This window comes from Equus caballus, chromosome 4, assembly GCF_041296265.1.
Source record: "Equus caballus isolate H_3958 breed thoroughbred chromosome 4, TB-T2T, whole genome shotgun sequence".
NCBI lineage: Eukaryota > Metazoa > Chordata > Mammalia > Perissodactyla > Equidae > Equus > Equus caballus.
The window spans coordinates 32,906,957-32,928,998 of NC_091687.1; the positions used below are offsets into that span (position 1 = coordinate 32,906,957).

At 34.4% G+C, this 22,042-nt stretch overlaps 1 protein-coding gene across 3 annotated transcripts in view; it reads right to left on the bottom strand.

Annotated features, from left to right (window-relative positions):
• Positions 1 to 22,042, bottom strand: part of SEMA3A (semaphorin 3A) — a 451,042-nt gene that overhangs the window by 205,138 nt on the left and 223,862 nt on the right. For 2 of the 3 annotated variants that reach the window (XM_070264479.1, XM_001491234.5), the window contains one exon: positions 9,943 to 10,136. In XM_070264479.1, coding sequence (XP_070120580.1) covers positions 9,943 to 10,054 — 112 coding nt within the window. In that variant the 5' untranslated portion in view covers positions 10,055 to 10,136. Of the gene's footprint in view, positions 1 to 9,942; positions 10,702 to 22,042 lie in introns of those variants that run through there. The other variant, XM_014739188.3, reaches the window with a different exon arrangement.

Below are 22,042 nucleotides of genomic sequence, written 5' to 3' on the forward strand. Positions count from 1 at the left end.
ATCCAAGTGTGGGTATTCTGTGGCCTTGGATATGTGGAAGAGAGACATGCAAAAGCCCCCAGCTGGCCCAGCAACTGGCTCCCAGAACTTGTAGCATCTGGGAAAGTAATTTTCCTAGGCAGGGCGCAGATAGATTGGGAAGCACTTCCTGGGTAACACTGGCAAACGCTTTCTAGCGTGTGAGCTTCCTGCTTCTTCCCTTCCTGTTCATCACTTGGGCAACATTTCTGTATCTTAAGGGTCAAGGAAATGAATTTGTCTCTTAATCAGCATATTTTATAGATGTAAAGCTGAGGTATATAGACCAAAATAGATGAGAACCACACTCTCTGTACCAGACAACAATGTCTAGTTTAGATCATTAGGTGTATGTGTGTGTAAGATGGCCATTTGTGAAAATTTAAAGTGGCAAGATTACCTTCTGAAGAGATTGTCATTTTATTTGCTCTTCTCTAGATCAATCTGCTAAAATGAAAGAAAGGTTCCTAACCTCTTCCCAAAAGAGACATAAGAGTTTTTAATCTTTGAGGTTTAGAAACTTTTACATACCCTCAGAGGAGAATTAACAGGATTTTATTTTGAAAAGATAGCCTTAAATGAGATTTATTTGCACAGGATGAGAAGACATGGGTGAAGACTTTGCACTTCCACAGAAAAGGAGTGGCAGAGGGTGTCCAGAATCAGTCAAAAAAAAAAAAGGAATTTGATTTCAAATCTGGACTGATGGAAGGCTACTGCACAGTAGGAGCTGCTCCCACTCACACCCTGCACTCTGCAGGCAGAAGGACTTGGGAGTGGCAACGTTGTATGTGTGCTTGTGGAGGCAAGACCCCAAGCACTAGGTCCTGAGCCAAGAGGCTGAGAAGGCTCAATGGAAGGGCTGCTGAAAGGGGCATCTTTGCAACTTCCAAGAATAGGAGTGTCTAAGAGAGAGCAGAGAACTTGGCTAGACAGCAGCACTGTACAGTAGAAGATGCTCTGAGAAGGCCGACCATTAAAGGACAGAAGATCACAGCCAATCCTGAACCCCTGAAGACCCGACATCAAGAAAAGGATGAGACCCTCTCCCCATGACCTTTCACCTCAATCCTGTGCTCTAGTGATTGGCATTCCACTTTCCATAATTCCCAAATAAATGTGATGTGATTTAGAAAAACAACTACTTGAATATAAGTTTTCTTGTATTTGTTATGAATACATATACACGTATTACTATATGTAAACACATTGATTTATGTAGTCTTCATCTATATGTAATTCTGTAAATTCAAGGGATTATACTATTATGACCAAAATTCCAGAAGTAACTTTTCGAAGTTTGTGTTGCAAAATACCATGAACCTACAATTTTGTCTATTATAAAAGTTTCCAAGATTTTAGTGACTTGTTTGTTCTGAAACCAATCTTTTCCTAAGTGAGCCAGAGAAACATCCTGAATGACACCAAAGTGCTAAGCAAATTAAAATATGTGTAATATATGACTTTGCATTTAAAGATATGTGGCATACAACAGGAATACACAGTTAAGGGGCATTTTAATGCCTGATACTCATCATCTAGATGACATAGGTGTTTTCATACTAAAAATGAACATGATTTATAAAATAGCAATTGCTGTTTTAACAACTTCTCGGTGGATTGGTTGCAAAAATAATAAAGTAAAGCAGAAAAAATACAAATTAACTGGGAGAACAAGAAGAAATCAGCATTTCAAATCAGTATGTTTTATAATTTCAAGGAACTATAGTCACAGTGGTTTCTGCCCTGGATAACCAAACTCAACTTTCCTTTCTTTTTTCCATTGGTTAGGAAGAAGCTTAGCTCATGTATTTTACAGACAAATCTCAAAGGAGAGATGGTTAAGCCCAAGTGACCACTGTGGCCACTGTGGAAAAGTCTTTACAACTATGTGCCACTTGTCCTTCTTGATATCATTTCCAGTCAAACCTAGACAATTGTGTATTAACTTCATGACGCTCCTAGCCTGATTCACAAGTACTTGTATAGTTTAGATTTGACCTCAAGTACAGACAACTTTGTTTTGACTTTTCCCAAATATATTCTTTGATGGTTGGAACTGGGCATTAATCATTTTTTAACACCACTTAATAGCTATGATTTGTACATAACAACACTCTTGGTAGTTGCCCTACTGTTCCTATTGATACTTCTATCTTGTCGCAAGACCAACATATAGTTTTATAAGAATAACATCAAGCATTGTAAATTAATTTATATTTAAACATCAGTTTTAGACCTATAAGCAGACTAAGGAAATTAGCCTATTATTCTTCCCTACCTTCTCAATTATATGAGATCAGGATCTTAAACAAAGAACTCAATATATATTTTGTACATTCATACTTTAACCAAGATTCCTGTGGTTACTTCCTATCACATCTACTCTATTGGACAAGTTGGGGCTCAGAAGAAAGGGCTAAGGATGCAAGTGGGCGGTGGTCCCCGGCGATAGAACACAAAGCCAAGGGAAGAAAGAGGCTGACTTGGAGATGAAAAGGAAGGGGCAGTGAGCAACTGCTGCTCTCCATAAGCAGAATCAAGGATAAGAGGAACCAAAGAAGGCTCTGCAATACTAAATCTTAGCAAGTTGTCGGAGACCAAAACCAGGATTCTCCCACAAGTGTGGACAAGAAATGCTGTCAATTTAAAATTTTAAACAATTATACTTTCAACTCTGTTAGGTAGGACTGATTTGTTCTACCGGAAGCTTCAGATACAATGAGAACGGTGATGAAACCTTTTATCTGTAGTCACTATTTGATTTTAGAAGACTCATTCACTTTTTTTTCTGGCTCTGTGTACCAAGACACAATACTAAGGAAGATCAGGGTATTCGTCCAAAGTAGCGAAACAGTTCCTCAACCTCGTTCCTAGAGCCTTCCAAGAAGCATGTATTGTTCCATATTCTCCATCTATTACTTGCAGGCAAACAAAGATGACCCAGATACTATCTGATTGAGTCCTGGAACAGGCTTGGTTCAGAGGAGACGTTGTTTGTGGAGATACCAGTGCTCACATACCCTTTGTGTACTCCTAAATGCCTCCGTTGATAAGCTCCTACCCCTAGCATCTAGCACTGGGTTTATTTTCTCTACATCATTCATAACATACAATTCACTTATAATGAATTGATTTATTATAAATTTGCACTCTTTTTGTACTCACTTATAAACAGGTATGTTTTGTGTTTAAAACACGTTTATCAGATGAAGCATAAATTCATTCAACAAGTGAATCTGTGTTAGCCTTTAAAAATATAACAGTGAAAATAATACAGATTTGGCCTTGAAAACTGCACAGTCTGGCAGAACAAAGACTATTCACAGAAGTAGTTTTACAGACCAAAGAAGTCATTTGACATATTCAATAGCACTAAGCTTCATTTAGCTAGCTGATAAAGACTCAAGTGGCTGATGTTATATTTATCTAAGGACATGTTTATGATTGCAGCAACAAATTAAGTTATTGTAAGGTTTGGTCAACATTGTTTTCCATGCCACATCTCTCCATGCAAAAGAAACAAGGAAATGCAGGTTTAATGACCCATTCAGGAGATGACAAAACTCCTTAAATTTGCGATCCCTTTAAATTTTACCCTAAGTTTGTAGAAAATACTCAGACCAATTCATTCTTCATATTTATCAACAGAATTTTATTTTTGCTTATTTTCATTCTCTAATTCAAGTATAAATTGTATATTTTCTTATCCTGTGTTCGACAGAGTCCAGCTTTGTTACTGTTTGGAAATAGTATGCAAATTCCCTATTTATACTGATATTTATGTCTTGGCAACTGAAGGAGATAATAACTGGAGACATTCAGACTTATTTGTGTCAGATAGAATTTATTGATTTTTCCATTTGTTTAATTGTGATATAATTTAAAACAATCTACAAACCAAAAGAAGTCGTTCTTTTAAAAACATACCGAATGTAATTTTCTAAACATTATTTTACCTTTTCAACTAACTACTCTCCAATTGTAAATGATGGCAATAACGAGCCAAAGGCAGGTGACTTTATTCCTGTTATGCACACTTTATGATTTAGGCTTCAAAAAAGTGTGTGTGTGTACATATATATATAAATACACACATTGTATATAAATATGAACATATATAAAATATTTAATATATATATAGACACATGAAACTGTTCTTCCATTGTTCTGGTTGTTTGGTACTAATACTTCACTCATTATTTTGTTTGACATTTTACAGATCAATTTCACACGTAAAGTCTCATTTAAATTAAAATTTATTTATTTATTTATTTTTTTTACTTACAACCATTTACTTTTTCAGGGTCAAAATATACCAATAAATGTATGCAAAAGCACATCAAAATCTTTAAAAAATTCCATTTTGACTAGTGCTTCTGTTTTCTGCACGTTACATCTCCTGACTCCTATGCCAGTTTTTCCAAGCTTGGCCTCCACACATTACTCTGTGCTTATTTTCCTACCAGCCTGCCCATTTCCCAACTAATGAAAGAGCTGTCACAAATTGCTAGTGCCACCTATTAGTGGAAGCACAGAACTGCAAATCATGATAATTCCTTTAAATGGCACCTTAGAAGTCAGGAGGGGTAAAATCCATCCCAAGACTCACAGTTGTTCTAATTTATATTTACCACTGCTGGTCTTTTTAAAATAAGCTTTCACTGCATGCATTAAACTTAGATAGTGTCATGCATTTTGGAGATTTTTACCTACAACTTGGCATTAACAGATCACTTCATCATAGATTTTTCTTTTCATAAATTTTTGATAAATGCAATGTCTTAACCAATTAATATGTAACTCACCATGATGTAATACCATGACTTTGTAAATGAACATTGTTAGATAATGATCAATTAAAAATTTATTTTAGTACTGGTCTCTCTGGACGATTTTAGAAAAATGCAAGTATAAAGTCTATGTAAAATTGTCCTGACTTTAGATTTTAAAATTCCTCAAAAGATGTAAAGGTGTGATATTTTGACTTTTGGAACTGTGGTACGTAGGTGTGCTGCTGAAGTTTAAGTGAGAAAAATTGGAGTAGGAAGTTAAACCACACAATTTCTTACAGCTGACATAAAGATCATGATAACTTCCTAAGTTACTTAAAGCACACATCTGAAATATAATTACATATGCACACTGAGCATAAATAGATTATGCTCTGCTACTGACAAGTTAACTTTTGTTTTGTTATTTGGAACATATGCAATCATATTAATTAATTCTAGCTAAATTGATACCTGAAAGCTCTTTGAGTTGCATTAATTCTTCAGTATAGAATATAAATATAATTGATCAAAAATCACAACATATTTGCTGATTATGTTTTTTGATTTACATACGATACTTAAAAATAAGAAAACAAAGAAAAATTAGTTATCAGATCTATACATCTATTTACTTATCTAAATATCCAGGTATGTCAATCACTGACAATAGTGGAGTCTTGAAAATAATTTATATGAAGAGAATGACAACATAAAAAAGTTAAAATTGAAAAGGTGATCTCGTCAGTATTCAGGTTTACTTAAGGTAGTAATAACTGAACATCATTATCAAAAGTTAGTGGGTTAGACAGAGGCTTACATGAGATGGTTTTGTGGTCTCAGATATTTTTTACTTGCTAAAGTCTACACTGCATAAATTATTATTTCAGAGGCCAATCTGGTTGGCAGCTTTAAACACAAAAGCCGCAAATTGGAGATTTTCACTAGCCCTCATTTGATCTGACCAGCACTGGATCACAAGATGTGTGACTGAGCGTTTTGTTTTATTTCATTTTTCATTTGTTTGCCAGGATATACATGTTGAGTAGATGAATAAAAAATTTTAGTTTTCAGTGTGCTTAAATGGAAGATTTCAGAATCAAAATATGAGTTTTAAGGTTCATAGAATTTGAGAAGAAAGGACCATATTAAATAAGAATCAGCAGTCAAAGACCTGACACCAAATATGAAGTGACTATTGGAGAAAAGGCATTGCAAAGAATTTATAACTTATTTGCTCTGTGTAAAAGATATATATATATACATATATCCCCCCTACCTTTCATAGACACATTCTATTTTAGCTGTGAGAAGATTTCTGGTATAAGACAAATTCCATCCTATACGATTATGTGCATACTTGAGATATCTATGAAAACTTTTCATGGGACTCAAAGATCATGCCCACTCTAATATATGCATGTGTGTGTGTGTGTGTATATATAAATATATATATGTAAAATTTAAAGTATGAATGTCATTTAAACTAATAACTTATTTGTACAGCATTTTATTATAACTCACAACCTGATTGCCAAGATTACTTTTCTCAACTATAAAATGTTAACCTGAAGTTTTGTTATTCATATATATACACATATACGTATGTATGTGTGAATGTGTGTTGGTGCTTTGGTAGCAGTAAAGAAAATCTCTGAAAAGTCAACAAGTTTAATTAGTAAAGCCTATTCATATTAATTAAATTTTGAAGTGATAATAATGTATTCAGCAATGGCAAATAAAAAAGCTTTTGCAAATTTTACTTCATAATTTTTAGTTAAATATTATATTCTAGTATCAGCAAGATGTGTATGAGAATTTTGATTTAAGTAATAATCTCATCTTACAATGATTAAACAACTTGACTGTGGGAAAAAAACTTTACAAAGTATGAAAAGGAAACCTCTATAATGTCTACCATTTATTTAAGTGCTATTTGCTAAGTTCTCCCTATGAAGCTACAGTTAAAGGCATTGATTTAGCTCTTGGATCTATATGATCATCCTCACATTGAGACTGCACGTGTCTTTGATTTCTACTAAAACTGAAGCATACACTGTCCTGGAAAAGCTCATTACATTGAGTGACGGAACATTTGTCATTTGTTTAAAACCCCAAACCTAATTTATTTCCTTGTGATTTCCATAGGTTTTTCTGAAGTCTTCGTTGTACCAAACATTCTAAAAGAAAGATTATATGAAATTCTGGTCTTTCATGAGAAAAACAAAATCTGACTAGTTTTCTAGGGGAAACAAACAGTTATCCACCAGTTTTGAAAAGAAGCATTTTAACATTCAGCTATATAACATATATTTACGGAAGGCAAAAGTATTTCTGAGTGAATGTTTCTTGAGGATAATTTGTATGTGACTGCTGAGATTTACAGAGTTCTCACATTTGCTTCCCCCACAAGGATTCTAAATCAGATTGGTTCAGAGAAAAAGCAAGCATACCCCATTTTTCTAATATTATCACTTCTCCAGATGGTCCTGAAAACATCTATTCAATTCCTTTTTCCTAGAAAGTAAAGGGGCACCTTATTAGATATGTATGTACATCCACTACAAAGGCTGCCTTCTTGTTCTTCTTCCTTCTCATTTAACATATCAAATCTCTTTCATCTCCTACCACGCAAGATGACAAGTAGAAAGTAAGCACAGTGACTGCCAGAAACTTTGTCTTGGCAACCTGAGCAATGAGAGAGTTAATGGTGGATCTTTAAAAACAAGTGACCATGGGAAATTAGGGTTGGCAGGGATTTAACTCTTCATGAATCATGCTGGAATATTTTTAAGGGCAAATCAGTGGATGTTTTAACTGTGTTTGACATCTAATTAAGGAGGGAAAAGAAGTAACTAAAAAAAAAATCTCTATTATTGTTTAGAAACAAAGTAGTGACAATCGGCTGCCAGGCGTTTGCTTTGGCAAAACAAGTGTACGTGTAGAGACAAAAAGGTAATGACAGACCAATAAAATGACAGAAGAAAAATTGTTCGGGCCATTCCTTGTATTCTTCTTTCTGTTGTTCATTTCACAGTTTATTTTACCAAATTGCCCAGCTCTAGGTGTATCAATAGAATTGTTATGTAGCTGTAGGGCAGCTTTTGATTTAAAGGAAAGCAGAATAATTCTAATGGATACCATTGCTAAAAAGGGCTTATAAAAGTGTCAAATATACACATTTTGTCAACATATACATCTTACTTCATTGGACAAGTTTAAAGCATGTATACCTAACAAAGCGTTATTCTAATTAAATGCTATCGTTTAATATATAGAAAGGACTGGTGCCTCTTCTAAAAAGAACAGTACTCTATCACCATGGAAATAAAATTCTTATAAAATAAATAAGCATAACTCTCAATTCTTATTTACTCTACAATTTATTTAGTGCTTACACAGTATCTCCAAATCTAGTGGATCTTTCAAATGTATCTCATGTTTCAAACTTGTTATTCTAACATTATAGCATATAACCATACACATCATGAACAACTAAAGTTGCATGTAAAACTTAGTCATAAGGAATATAAACTTGGATAAAGTGGACCGTCAACCTAAGAATTATTTGATGGCATCCTCTCAAAGAGTGAAAATAGAAAGCAAAAGCTGATAAAAACACAGATGCCATAATATCTTAAACTATGGAAACAATTTAAAGACAGTTACTAAGGGAAACATAATAGAGATTTAATTAAATATTTAATGGATGCTATATGATTATTTTTGAAAATCTTGCATAATGAGTACAATTGCAATTCTGTTTGCTAATGTTTAAAATCCATTCCCAATTTAGTAATAAAGAAAGTATATCAAAAATAAATATATTTTCCAATTCAATGTATTTTTATCTAACAAGTATTAAATCCAAATAAACACATTTAATAGGTGTTTAATTTTCTAATTCAAAGTGTGAAAATTACATCTCTCGTTCCTATTTGTGGTCCTCATTCACACTAGAGAATTCAGAAAGAGATGTTTCCTATCATGTAAAAATTAAAGGATGTGTTTTCTGGCATAAGAGCAACGTACATTAGACATCTCTACAGATAGATCCAATAATTTTCTTTCACATTACAGGCTAAAAACGGAATATAATTGAAAATTCTTGCTGCCCCACCCCCAATTCTAGAAATCTGAGAATCATAAGAAAGCAACACCTTAGGGAATAAAACTACTTGAGTTAAAACTGCTTAATTTTCAACTCCATTTTCATAATACCTCAGTTATATAAACATTCTCTTCCATTAAAATTTATATATATATAATTTTGGAATCTATGTTAGCATTATTTTATATGCCTATCTAATAAAATCTATCTAAACACATATAGAACAAATTTTTTTTAAATCCTCATTAAAAAACAAGCATACACATTAAACTGTAACCAAATAAAGTACTAGCAGCCACGTGATAATGCTTTTTTCTTTCTTAAATTTATACCTTTTTTGAAAAGAAGTTTACACAACTAGCTGTACAACTAGAAAGTAATGTCTCTTCAGTTCTCACTGAAGCACATATGGAATTAAATAACATTATACTTCCATGGCTTTAGCTTTACACCAATTAGCCACATACGTAGTCTTTTGTACAATCATAACACACTGTGGAAAAACTAGTCTGTTCTCTCCAGTTTATATTCTCTTGGCAAACCCTGATCTACTGCTTATGTTAAGCATCTGATTGTCAGATTTGAACAAACTGAATATTCATGATGACAATTAACCATTTAGTGTCTAAAACTAAGAAAATACAATTTATCATAACAATTGTTATAGGTGAGGTATTCACATCCACAAAGAGAACATTTTTGCAATAGCAGTTTTTAAAAATATTTTAATGGAAGTAGAGTCAGAAAAATCAACAGAATGTGATCACATATACGATCAGCATTTACCAGGCATTCAGCTCTTCTCTGCAAATGTGATTAAATGTTCTTTGTTTGCATTTAAATTGTCATACATCAAACTGAAGGCATGCTTTTATAAAAAAGTGTTTAAATCATCTCAGAAAGACACACACAATCACATAGGTTTCCCAGGTTAAACTAAAGGTTTTATGGTTTAGGTTGGGAGGGAGTTCAAGGAATGAAAAGGCAGCAGGCAGGGGGGCATTACAAAGCTAGCCAAATAAAAGAAAAAGAAAAAATTACCTTTGTAGGATAATTTCAGCCTTGGCACATTGTTCTTCCCATTTGGATAGTTTGCTCTTGCTGTAAGTAATACTCCCCAGAAAAGACAGACAATCCTAGCGAAGCAGCCCATGCTGCAGCCGCTGGCGGTCCTTATGCTGCTTCAGTCTTCCCTCCTGTATTGTGCGGCCAGAGAAGTTCAAACAATCTAGAAACTGGAGGTAACAGGTGATTTAGGTCAGTTTCATTCATAAATGCAGACAATCAAGACCTCAAGGCAACGCTAACACCTCTTCTTCTGAAACAGTCACTGAAGCACAGAAACTTCAAACCCTCCAAGAAAAAGAAAAAAAATCGAGCCAGGCACCGGATAATGAGGCACAACTGTTGTGTGGAAAAAAAAAATTAACAAAAGCTGCTGCAGTGGTGCTTAAGAAGCAGTTCTTTTTATCTAGGCTCTTCCGATAGCCGGCGGACTCTAATCCTGCTCCCTGCTTCATTCGGCTCCGGGGAAGCAGAATGAAAGGGAAACAGAGAGAGAGAGAGAGAGAAAGAGAGAGAGAGGGAGGGAGGGAGGAACCGTGAGCAGCGCGGAGTTTTCCTGTACACATGTAGGGAGAGATGACACGAGATCCCACAGACAGGTTTTCCCAACGCTCACTAGACTGGCTGACAATGGGAAAACAGGCGAGCTCAACCCACTCCCCTTCCCTCCTGTCACACAACACATGCAAAAAACATCTCCTAGAGATTAGAGCTGAGAGCAGAACCCTCCAGCGTGCCTGTGAAAGGCATGCAGCTATAAATTCACTTCCCAAGGCAAGCGTTGTTTTATAGCCATTTTTAGGTGCAATTTTGATTAAAAAAATCTGAATTCTGCTACCTACATAATTTACAACTGTGCTCATTATGTAATTCTGCTTGAACTTGTGCATTATATGTGTGTGTGTATGTACAAGTATCTACACATATACATTTATGGTTTATGCATGTATATGTATATCCTTTTCATCAATGTAACTTTAACCACTGAAGGTTTTAAAGCTTTGTTAGAGATCATTCCCTTTCCCAACAAACCTCCTTGAATCGACCATCCCCTTCCCCCGCCCCACTGCAATTTCGGTGAAGAAATTCCTAGTAAAGCCCGTTTCAACAATCAGTTCAAGACAAATATGGGTCCACTGAGAATTATAAATTACAACTTGGGATTCTCAAAAGGATACTCAGAATTTAAAAACATCTATGGTTTCCCAGCTTCTGGAATGCTCTGGCTAACATTTTTAATGCATCACATCTCATTAATTAAAGCCACTTCCCTAGTTTTGGTTTAAAGGGCAAAGGAAGATGACAAAGTTCACAAAAGTCCCTGCTGAGTGTCAAGAACTAACATAAAGAGAATATCTGTGTGTCTTCATAAGCTGGTGAAGGGTTACTAAATTTTCTGTGGACACATATGCATGTATTCAGGCAATCATACAAATGACATTAGTTCTTTCCTAGGCGTATTGTCTGAGATGTTTAAATTTCCTCTTCTAATTTTCTTTCAATTTTCCCCAAAGCTGATATCCTTATAGAACTTTTGATGGGGAGAGATGTATAAAAGTTAACATCTAAAACTTTCCCTTCTTTACTCCCCAACTCTCTCTGTTCTACACCCCACCCAGATCCCACATACAACATACACATTTGAAGTACGGAAGAGAGAGCACTATTTCAATAATATAGAGAGGGTAAGTCTCGCAATTAAAAACAAACACTTATTGAAAGTGGCTTAGTATTCTAATAAAAAATCATCTAAGCATTGTCATTACAGCTTTCATTGTCTGATGTCTACAGATCAATAGAGAACGAGCAGCTCTGTGTGTGTGTGTGTGTGTGTGTGTGTGTGTGTGTGTGAGCAGGTGGAGGAGGAGGAAGAAGATGAAGAGGATTTAAAGGGGGGAAATGGAGGAAGGGAGGAGGCATTCTGTCACTGCTTCACTAGATTGATTCATCAAACAGACCATATTGTATCTGTCAGTTTCCACAAGCCTATTGACCAGTCAGTATTGTTAAGAAAATAAAATCCAAAAATAATGTTGATTTTCCTGATTCCCACACTTGTTATCCTGAGCACTTTTCACGCTCTAGGCAACGGATTAAGGCTATAAATGACAAGAGGCTTGTCTGTCTTCTTCCATGGATTGTTCTCTGTAGACAATCATTCTGCAGAGGAATTTATGTCACTTTGGGATTATTTAGAGGATTGAACTAAGGAATTATCCTATTGAAATATCGCGTATATTTAGTTTAAATACTTTAAGTAGTTCACCATTTTCATTAATAAAATATTTTCAATGTCTTAAAATGTTTATTTTTCTCTAGCCCTTGTTACCTAGAGTAGGAGAGCAAGTTTATATTTGTCAAAACTAAACGGGATAAGCAAATTTAGAAATGTATCCATTTCACTTGCATAATGTCGAATCTGGAAACATTTTGATATGTTCCAGGAAAAAATAAAAGGTTGTAGGTAAAATTCAGTTAAAACCGTGTCAGAATTGAGTGCATGGGGAAGAAAGACATCCAATCTAGATTTTGAACCACGAAGTCAGAACAGAATTATTTCATTTTGTAAAACAAATAATTTAAATTAATGTTGAAGCCTGGAATTTGGTAGCATGGACACCTCTAACTTTACAAACATATACACATAGTTTAAAAAAACACTTTGATATATTTAATTATATTTGATATTTTTTTCACCCTCCAAATTTTTTACGATTTTTGTCTTTTCATTTGTTTGAAAGTTTAATAAATTCATATTTATGTTTGCTTATCTATAGAATTTTTTGTTAAAAAAATGTGAGACTAGTAAATTCTCTGGGTCAGTACAACTATCCTAGACTGATTACATTATAAAATAGTAGAAAAATGCAGCCACACATAGATATTTTAACTGTGATTATTAAAAAAAAGAGGAAATAAACTACATGCTTGAAAAATACTTACGAAAAGTATTTGGAAACTTATATTTCTATTACTTTCTCAACTGACTTTCAAGATTAAATAAAGTCATTTTCAACTTTTTTCTTACACCCATAAACACATGAGAGACAAGCAAGGTTAAAGCTATTTCTCAGCTGAGGCGGAAGGGAAGTAGCGGTAGACTCACTTGGACGGGTGTTTATCAGAACCTACCAGAATCTGACGTGCATGTGTGAAATGTGGCTTGATTCCCCCGCAAGCAACATCACGCCCTACTCTGAAAATGTGTGGCCTGAGCCTTGACACGATCAAGCCTGCTGTATTTGCCACCTTAACCACTGATTTTCCTGCATCATTGACCCCTTTTTAGAAGTCAGAAATCTTATATTGACTTTTCAATGTTGAAATTTATGTAAGGTGTAAGTGAAAAATTTTGCTTTGTTTCTTTCTCAAAGCATCTATTTTCAATCATTTTCTAATCCCAAATCTAAATCGTGTGCTAAAATTAACTCTACTTACAACTGAGTTCCTAATATCTTTTTAAATTTCAGGTTTTCAGATGTGATTAACTCCTACTACTGAGTCACATTGGAGCAGATGTTTAATATGATGGTCATGCCGTTGTATACATTTCTGTTAAATAAATCAGTAGTTTTTAATCTCACCCAATCCACATTGAAATGGATTACAAAGACTTTCAAGTATAAAACTCTGAGAGTGGCAGTTTTCTGGGTGGTGTGTTTGATTTTCTAGAGAAACAACACTTCCAACTTCACAAGAGGTTGGTTAAGTCTTGTTTTTCAATAAAGACCCATATAATATTAGAAGATACACATTAAAGCATTTCTCCATTGGAAATGTATTTTGATTTTCTCATGCATTGGATAAAACCAACATGTATATTTTTTAAATATCCACTTTCTGTATTTTGTTATTTATTTTAAAAATGAATTTGGATGGCAATAAACGTTCCAGTTTAGGAGCAGAAATTATTGTTCTAATTTGTGAGAGGGTATTCCAAGTACTTCCCCAGGTTATAGATACTGTGAATCTTTCTGTGACTGGTAGATAAAAACACTCACTATATTTGTGGATAAAAGAAAATGAGGAGAAATATAGTTTAGATGTATTTAAAAGATTTAGTAGATGAAGTGTACTTGCAGTTATGGTGCACTTTATTAAACGCACATGCCTCTCCCCAAAAGCCCAGGCCACCCTCTGTCGTTAGATAGAGGGTCGCCCCAAAGTGTGTGCCACTGACAGAAGCAGATGACCTCTTTAAGAGAAATTACTGAGTTAAGAATTTCAAAATGAGTTAGTTAACCAGTTCTCCTAAGAAACAACACCAAGAAGGCAACCAATAGTGAAAACAAGCAGACAAATTTCAGTACTCTTCCCAAGGTGTTACTCAATTGAGTCATGTAAAAAACCTATATTAGTTTCCATCCAACATCTGCCATTTCCTGTTTTGTTCCTTGAAGGGAATGCTTCGTTAGTCCATGAGAAAGGCCTATGATCAATAGAATTACACCAAATGTCATAGTAGAACATTTGCCCTTGCTCTGACATCTGATGTTGGAAATTCATTTTTAATGAGTATTTTTTTTTCATAAAGGGAATTTGAAGCTTCTTTTTTTCCTAAAAAAGAATTGTATGGGTGAAAACATTCTTTAGAAGACCAGAAGACATCTTATTAATTGAGGACATTAAATAGTTGATACGTTATTCACTCTAGCCAAAAATGATAGTTATTCAAGAACTACTGGGGTAGTCTCTGGGAACTGGCAGGTTAAAAGCAATATTGAAGAAATTAAGTTAAACTTTTCATAGTCTGACCCTTGTCAATGCTTTTAGTATAAGTAACATGTGAAAGCATGAGTTGCGAGGAGAAATTGGTAAAAGGCAAAGGGAATTCAATCCTTAGAGAAGAATTAACTCCTCTCTTTCCCTCCTGCCTCCTCCCACCCACTGGATGAATAGAGATTTCAGTAAAATGCAACTTGTCCCTCCTCTGGACTGAATTCGTAACAGTGTGAAGAAAATAATTTTGTGTTTTCTCTTGTGATATCAATGTTCATGATACTTCGAGGTAAATAGGGACTCAAGATAAAAGACTCCTTGTTTTTCAAATGAATTGAAGTGATAGATGTTAAATCAATGCAGAAGGAAACTAGAAACAGGCCAGTCATGTTATTTGTGGCTGAAGATTTTAAGAAAAACTAAAACAATTAAGGATATCAGAAATTACAGGGGAACTTCTTTAGGGTAAGGTAAGAGTAGCTTCCCGTTCCTTGAGAATTTGATTTGTGGGGCTAGGAGGTGAGTTACATTAGTTTACTAAATTTGAGTATGGGATGGATAAGAGCAGCAAAAAAAGGGATGCATAAAGTTTTGTTTATAGTTAGTACCCAAATTGCCCAAAGTGGCTAAAGTCCAGTTATAGAAACATGATTTATCATTTCCACAGTCTCTTTCCTTTTGACTTCTTAAATTCATCATATTTTTCAACATTTCAAAATGTTTTAAACATGGAATTTTTCCTTTTCCGTCTATTTAAGGAGCTTGTCATCACTTACAGCTTCTATATTAGATTATCTGATAAGTGAATACAGTGTTCCTGAGTATTAACATATTGAAATCATAAAACACTGAAAATACAAAAATACCTGTTTTTTGGGTTTTTTTGGTTTTGTTTTGTTTTTAAGTGAGAGTGTCTCCACCTTAACTCAAATGGAACAAGAAAGTTTTCAAAGTGAGACAAAAATCCCATTGTTAATACTGATCAGTACAGGCTAGGCAGTGAGGAGGAAAAAATGAGGCGCCCATGGAATACAAATGAAAAGAGCAGGTTGGCTGTTGAGTGTTTCAGGACCTGAAGTTATAGTTATTCGCTTTCAGTAAAGGCATATCATACGCCTTCTTACTGAATAAATGAATGAGCAGATCGATACAAGATAAACACAGTGAAGAAACTGGACAGTATTGTTTAAAGGATTACTTTCCGTCTGACTTGGGCAAAGCAGATGCAACCAGTTTCCTTCTGTTATCCACTAGAAAGAATGTTGCACTTCAGATGTGAGTTTACTAAAATCTCTATATTAAATTTACTAAAATTCTCTGTATTTTAAAAAACAGTGTTTTAAAAAATGTTTTAAAAGAAATTGAAATTGGTAATGATAGGGAACAGAAGTTCCAAGACCTAGAACTGGAGCTCCTTGAAAGGGTTATTATAATGGCAAAACCAACTGTTCGGTGGACGGTGACTCAAAAGCTACAGTCCATTCTGCTTTTCAAGGGCACAGATTTTACCAAATTGCAAGAGTTAGGAAGAAAAGACTTTAATTATTTTCTTTCCTTTCTGTATTGTCTTAAGTGTTAAATATCATTTGGTCTGGGCTTCCTACCGCACCCCCCACCCTTTTTTCCCTTTGTCGTGTGGGGGTGGAGTTACAATCATGCCAGGTTCCATTTCACTGCCTTGGCTACAGGAGCAGCTGTCACCTTATGGGAGAGATTAGGAAATGCCTTGTTTATTAGTTAACAATTTCTTTTTTTAACAAATGATTTATGAAGAAAATTCAAGTCTTCTCCATTCTCCCTTAGGGCATATCCATAGAATAAATCTCTTTGAAAATCAATCATAAATTCATTTTCTCTAGCCTGTTGTATCGATGAGAGGAGAAATACCATCTAATATGTCCAACCTTGAATCTTCTTAGTTACAGATCCAAGCTGAGAATGGTTTGACTCAAGGACGTAAATGACAATATGCTTATTCCCTTGCTTATTTTTTAAAAGCTGATACATGACTTTGGTAACTTAAAGCACTTCAAAGACCCCCAAATATCTAACAGACAGAATTTTATAGAACACCTTTTGAGGCATAACAATAATATTTGCTATATCAAATTGTGTTCTCACACAGTTTTTAGCCCTATTATCTCAAGTAAAGCTTTAGCAATTAACTGCAATAACGTACTGATTATATGTAAGAAAAAAAACACTAGTTTTTTGAACTTACAATTTTAACGATGAGTATATTTCCCATTGTGTAACTTTGTAGAAATGACATTTGATTTTTTTTAATAGAATCAGATAGTTTGGTGGTCTCATTTTGACATATTAACTAATTACTTCAGATTGAATGACGCTGTGAAATCTATTTCCATTCTGTTAAGCCAAAATAAAAACAGAGAAATAAGAAAACTAAGTTTGAATGAATCAAGCTAATTGTGGTAATCTATTCCTTGGGCTGTCAACATGAGGTTGTGGGTGCTTGCCACTGTCAGTAACTCAGCACCCTTAATTTGGTTCCAGATATCTAATTTAAAATATACTCTTTATTTACTCTCAAATCCAGTCAACTTTAAAACATTTTACTTATAATTCGTGCTTTGTTTCTTTTATATTTATCCATTCATTCAACAAAATTTTGAGACTTGTCTAGGTGTCAATCATTGTGACTTGTAAAACAAATTATGTTTTTTGAGAATAGCGATATGTATTCCTGGTAACAAATGCCAATTGATCCCTTTTTTTAACTTTCTACCACAAAGCATAAACACTCTTTACAAAGCTTTCCATATCTCTTTTCGCCTGTGTGCCTTATTTATTTATTTGTTTATTTTTTAAATACATCTCTACTGCTATTTGCTTTTCATCCAATCCTATATTGTTTTCATTCTTTCTTGTAATATCTTCTGTATTATTGTGGAAGACCCTAGCCGATGACAGATTGCCTATGTCTTTTGTTGGATTACTCATGATTATAGGCTATTGTATCCCCCTAAAGTTAATCTGCCTATGTCAGGATTTTGCATTAGGGACTCAGGATATAAGATTGCTTAAAAAAAAAAAAAAAAGGCTTGCTTAATTTTTCAGTGTTTTGTGACTAGTATGGGGGGTGTCTCCCTTATGATTCTATGGTACTGTGTGCATACGTCTATTACAGCTCTTATTACTTTACATTATAACAAATTTCCTCAATAGACTCTAATCTCAAAGAGAACAGAAAATTTTTCTCTGATCATTTCATTTTCAGTGCTTAGCATATTGGCACAGAGTAAAGTTTAACCTATTAATTAAAGGATTCATTAATTAATTAAAGAGTCAAGGGAGATATGTTAGCTAGTTAAAATACTGTGGCCCAGATATCTCACAATTTTAATAAATAGTTTGCTAGAAATGGTTTCTTTGTGGATATAATTGTACTAGTTTTCCATGCTGTTATATTAAGCGTGTATTGGAGTGTAGGCAGTAATATTATAGAGAGTTCTAATTTGTTTATTTAAAATGCTGCTAAAGTAACCATCTTATGGTCAATAAAATAAAATGTTTGGTCTCTCCTTCAAAGCATGGAAAATTTCATCATTTTGTTATTATTATTTTTATCGAATTAAGTATTTCTTTTCAGATTAAAGACCTCTCTTCAGATTTCCTATAGTCTACAAAGTATTACAGTACATTGCTAATATTCAGGTTAATCAAAATGAGTATTTTACAGTGTTCCCAAACATATAGTGTTTCCAAGTGGCAATAAGTTCTCATGGTTTTTTATTTTAAAAATTAAGAATGGTGGTTATAAAACTCCCAGAAAGAAATCCACCACAATTGTGAAAATGTATGTGTTCTATGAAACAGGACACCTGGGTTTAAATCACAAGATCACAATTTGTATCAAAATAATTGAAATTATCGTTTGTCTAGAAATGAGGTTGACAATCGCCCCCTTCCCAAGGGCTCTTAGGATCAAATCAGACATCTTATTGACATTGCTCAACACAAAGACGTCAAGGGAGCCAGTGTTCCTAGGCAGAGTTTTCGCCTCCATACACCATGGAGTCTGACTCTGCAGCTACAGAGCTTGGCCAATCCTCTGGGCATTAGAATTGAATATGGGGAGCCAGGGTATCATGTAGATATTTTTTAGAAAAAACAGAGATTCCAAAATGCCCTCTTGGAAAAAGAAAAGACAACAGCTTGAGAATCACTGCAGTAGGTACTACAAACGTGAGATGAAAAAGAAAGACCTAAGCTGACGTTAATTTTATGGGTTGAAAAGTTTCTTTCTAACACACGTTATTTTTTTAAACTCATCAAATTTCATATCAAGTGCAGCAGGTTTGATCAGGGAGAATGTCTAAGTTAGAATAGGAAGAGTAGAGGAGGCAGTAGCAGGCAGAGAAACCATGACCTAGACTAATAAGCGTGCAGTTTCCTTCCCCAATCAGCCCTGAAACTGCAGGCAGCTGCAAATTGCAGCAGAGAGGCATTTCACCTCCTAACAAATTGCTGGTGTCTCACTTGGCCAGATGTGGATTTGAGATCCTCTGCCTTTCACAGCTTGCACAGTATAGGAAGAACTGTATCTTTTATGGTAAATCAAACCTTGAATTAGTAGAGGACCCATTACTAGCACTAAATCCTCAATGTGCAAGCTTCATGGGTTAGTATTTATGTTTCAGGGCAAATTATTTTCCCAGATAAGTGTCATACTTAACTTTAGGAAGCAGAGAAGTTTAGGTCAACAGGTGAAACACCTGTACAACTATTATGGGAATATCTCCTGCTACTATTTATTTTTTAAGTCAGAATGTCTCATAGGTCAACAACACTCTTTAGTATTTTAACTTCAACAAGTTTTGTTTCATGCTGTTTTCAGAACACTAGGGAATCTTGATTGGCTGGTAAATAAGTTAATTTTCCAACCTAGTGGAATGCTTTACTATAATAGTTTCAACAGGAACATTTCCCTTTTACCTTATTGTCACCGTTAAAATACACTGCCAAAAACACAACAATGATTAATATTATACAATGATCTTTGAACAAATTCTCAGATCTACAAATGGACACCCACAAAATATCATTCAGTTTCACAAAATGAATTGTTGTGAATATCTTAATTTACAAAATAAGTCCATTTTCATATTTATTTTTCACAATAATTTCCAGAAGTTAAAACATTACAAAGTATAAATATGCAATTGCCACAATCTGAATAGAATTACAATGTCTATTTTTGCATATGTATCAGTCCATGGAAAAACTTTCTAGATTTATTGGCCATGAGTAGTCATATATGTTAAGCAGACTTTAACAAAAAATCAAGATTTATAAACCTATACAGAATTTTAAAAGTCCATCCTGTTGTACTCCCTCAAAAACGCTGTGTTTCAAATGTACCTAGCAGCATTTTCAAATGTGAATTCGATAAATGTGGAAAGCCACTTAGACTCTCCCTAAATTGAGTCTATCAGAAAGTGGTTCAAATGTCACTAATTATTTTATAGCAATACTCATGTTGTAGCTTTAAACAAACTTAAGCTTTAGTCTACTTTAGACTGGAGTGCCAGGAGGAAAATAGAGACCCTTCTGAAATAGAGACGATTGAGTTACGTTTAACAAGATGCAGGATGTGGCAGTTCAGTATCTGACAGTGGCGGGCTGTTTGCCATGCCAGCCGCTAGATCATATTTCTTTTGCCCCATACAATTTCAGAATAATTTCATAAAAGTTACATGATTGACACTATAACTTTCTTTCCATTATGATTTACTGAAGTGTTAATATCTCCACACACATTTATACTTCAAAAGTTGTAGAAAAGAAAGAGAAACAAGGCAACAGTTTTACAAATTAAATTCACCAAAGTGAATGTTAAAGAGCTTAGATTATTGTACAAACCAAAATGACGTTTTCTTTAATCTATAGATCTTCTCTAATTTCTGATACTTTAGTATCTTTTGTGTTTTCATTAAATGGGCTTTATGGTAATTTTCACAGTCCTTTCTCTCAACTATAAAAATGAGTGGCTGGATACTGTAAAAAAATGAGTAAGGTACCTTTTTCTATGTATATTACAGTAAACATAATATTGTAGAAACTATCCCCTTCCCTAGTTCATTCTATCTCTAATTTGGTTACTCCCTCTTTATATTCAATTCTCTATAAAGTCTTGCAAAATAATTTATCCTATCTGTAGTCACCCTAACACTCATTATGCATTATGAGCTAAATCTCTCCATGTATGTATTGTGTTTTGGGCATGTTTGTATGAATTCATTCTGTCGGTAAAGTGCACGTATCATAAATATAGCTGTCTTTAGTACTGCTTTAATTACAGGGCATCTCCAGTGGCAAGCCTCATCTGGACTGTTTCCTGTGAAGTTCCTAGTGCAATTCCTTCCACAATGCGTCCTCAATAAATGTAAGTGAATGACTTCCTGACTATTGTTATGGTTCCTGGGAGATGCAGGATGCAGTTGGCAGCAAGAGACAAAGCTGGCTCTCAAAACTGTTACGTTCAGATGAACAGTAAAAACAGGAGTTGAAAGAAATCTGAAGGTTTTTGGAAGAACTCTGCCCATTCCATCAAAAACTGATTAAAAGAATTTCATGTATTCCTGAATCCATGAAGACTGGTTTGAAAAACAAATCCCAGAATTCAAAAAACTGGTCAATGACCACTTGCTTATTTAGAAAAGAAAAAAGAGCAAAAAAATACTATGTTTTAAAAACTATGTTTAACTGAAGGTGTTAATATGTTCTAGTTTGGGATATGTAGAAAAGCATTTTGTAGTAGGGTGATAAAACGTCATTAAATAATAGAATTTCATTAGGTATAGATTTGACATAAATGGCTTTTGTTTTGCCCAGTTCTTTGACCCGTAAGCTAAATGTCAGGTGTTATAATATTTAGGAGTAAGTCTTCTTCCTGTGTAAGTAGGTGTGGGGAAAATGTGTCACCCTTTTCCCGGGAGGTTGGTGGGGCTGTTGGTGGGGGAGGCAGGGTTCCTTTCAATTGCTCTACACTCAAGGAATACTGCTATGAGAGTGGAAGGCTGTGTCGCAACCAGGACTTTAAAGCAGTGAGACAGTCAGGAGTTTGAAGCCAAGCGAATACTTTTTCTCTTAAGATTATAAAGCATTTTAGTCTTATGTATTTTATATATGCATATATGTATATGTATGTACGTCTGTATATGTACATCTGTATGTATTTATTCATATACACACATATATACACAGTAAATGTAATTCAGCAAACATTTATTGAACTTCTGTGCCAGGCACTGTGCTAAAATTGTAAGAATTCAAAGACAAATGAACATGTTCCCTACCATCAAGGATTTACAAGTGAGTTGGAGAGGCAATG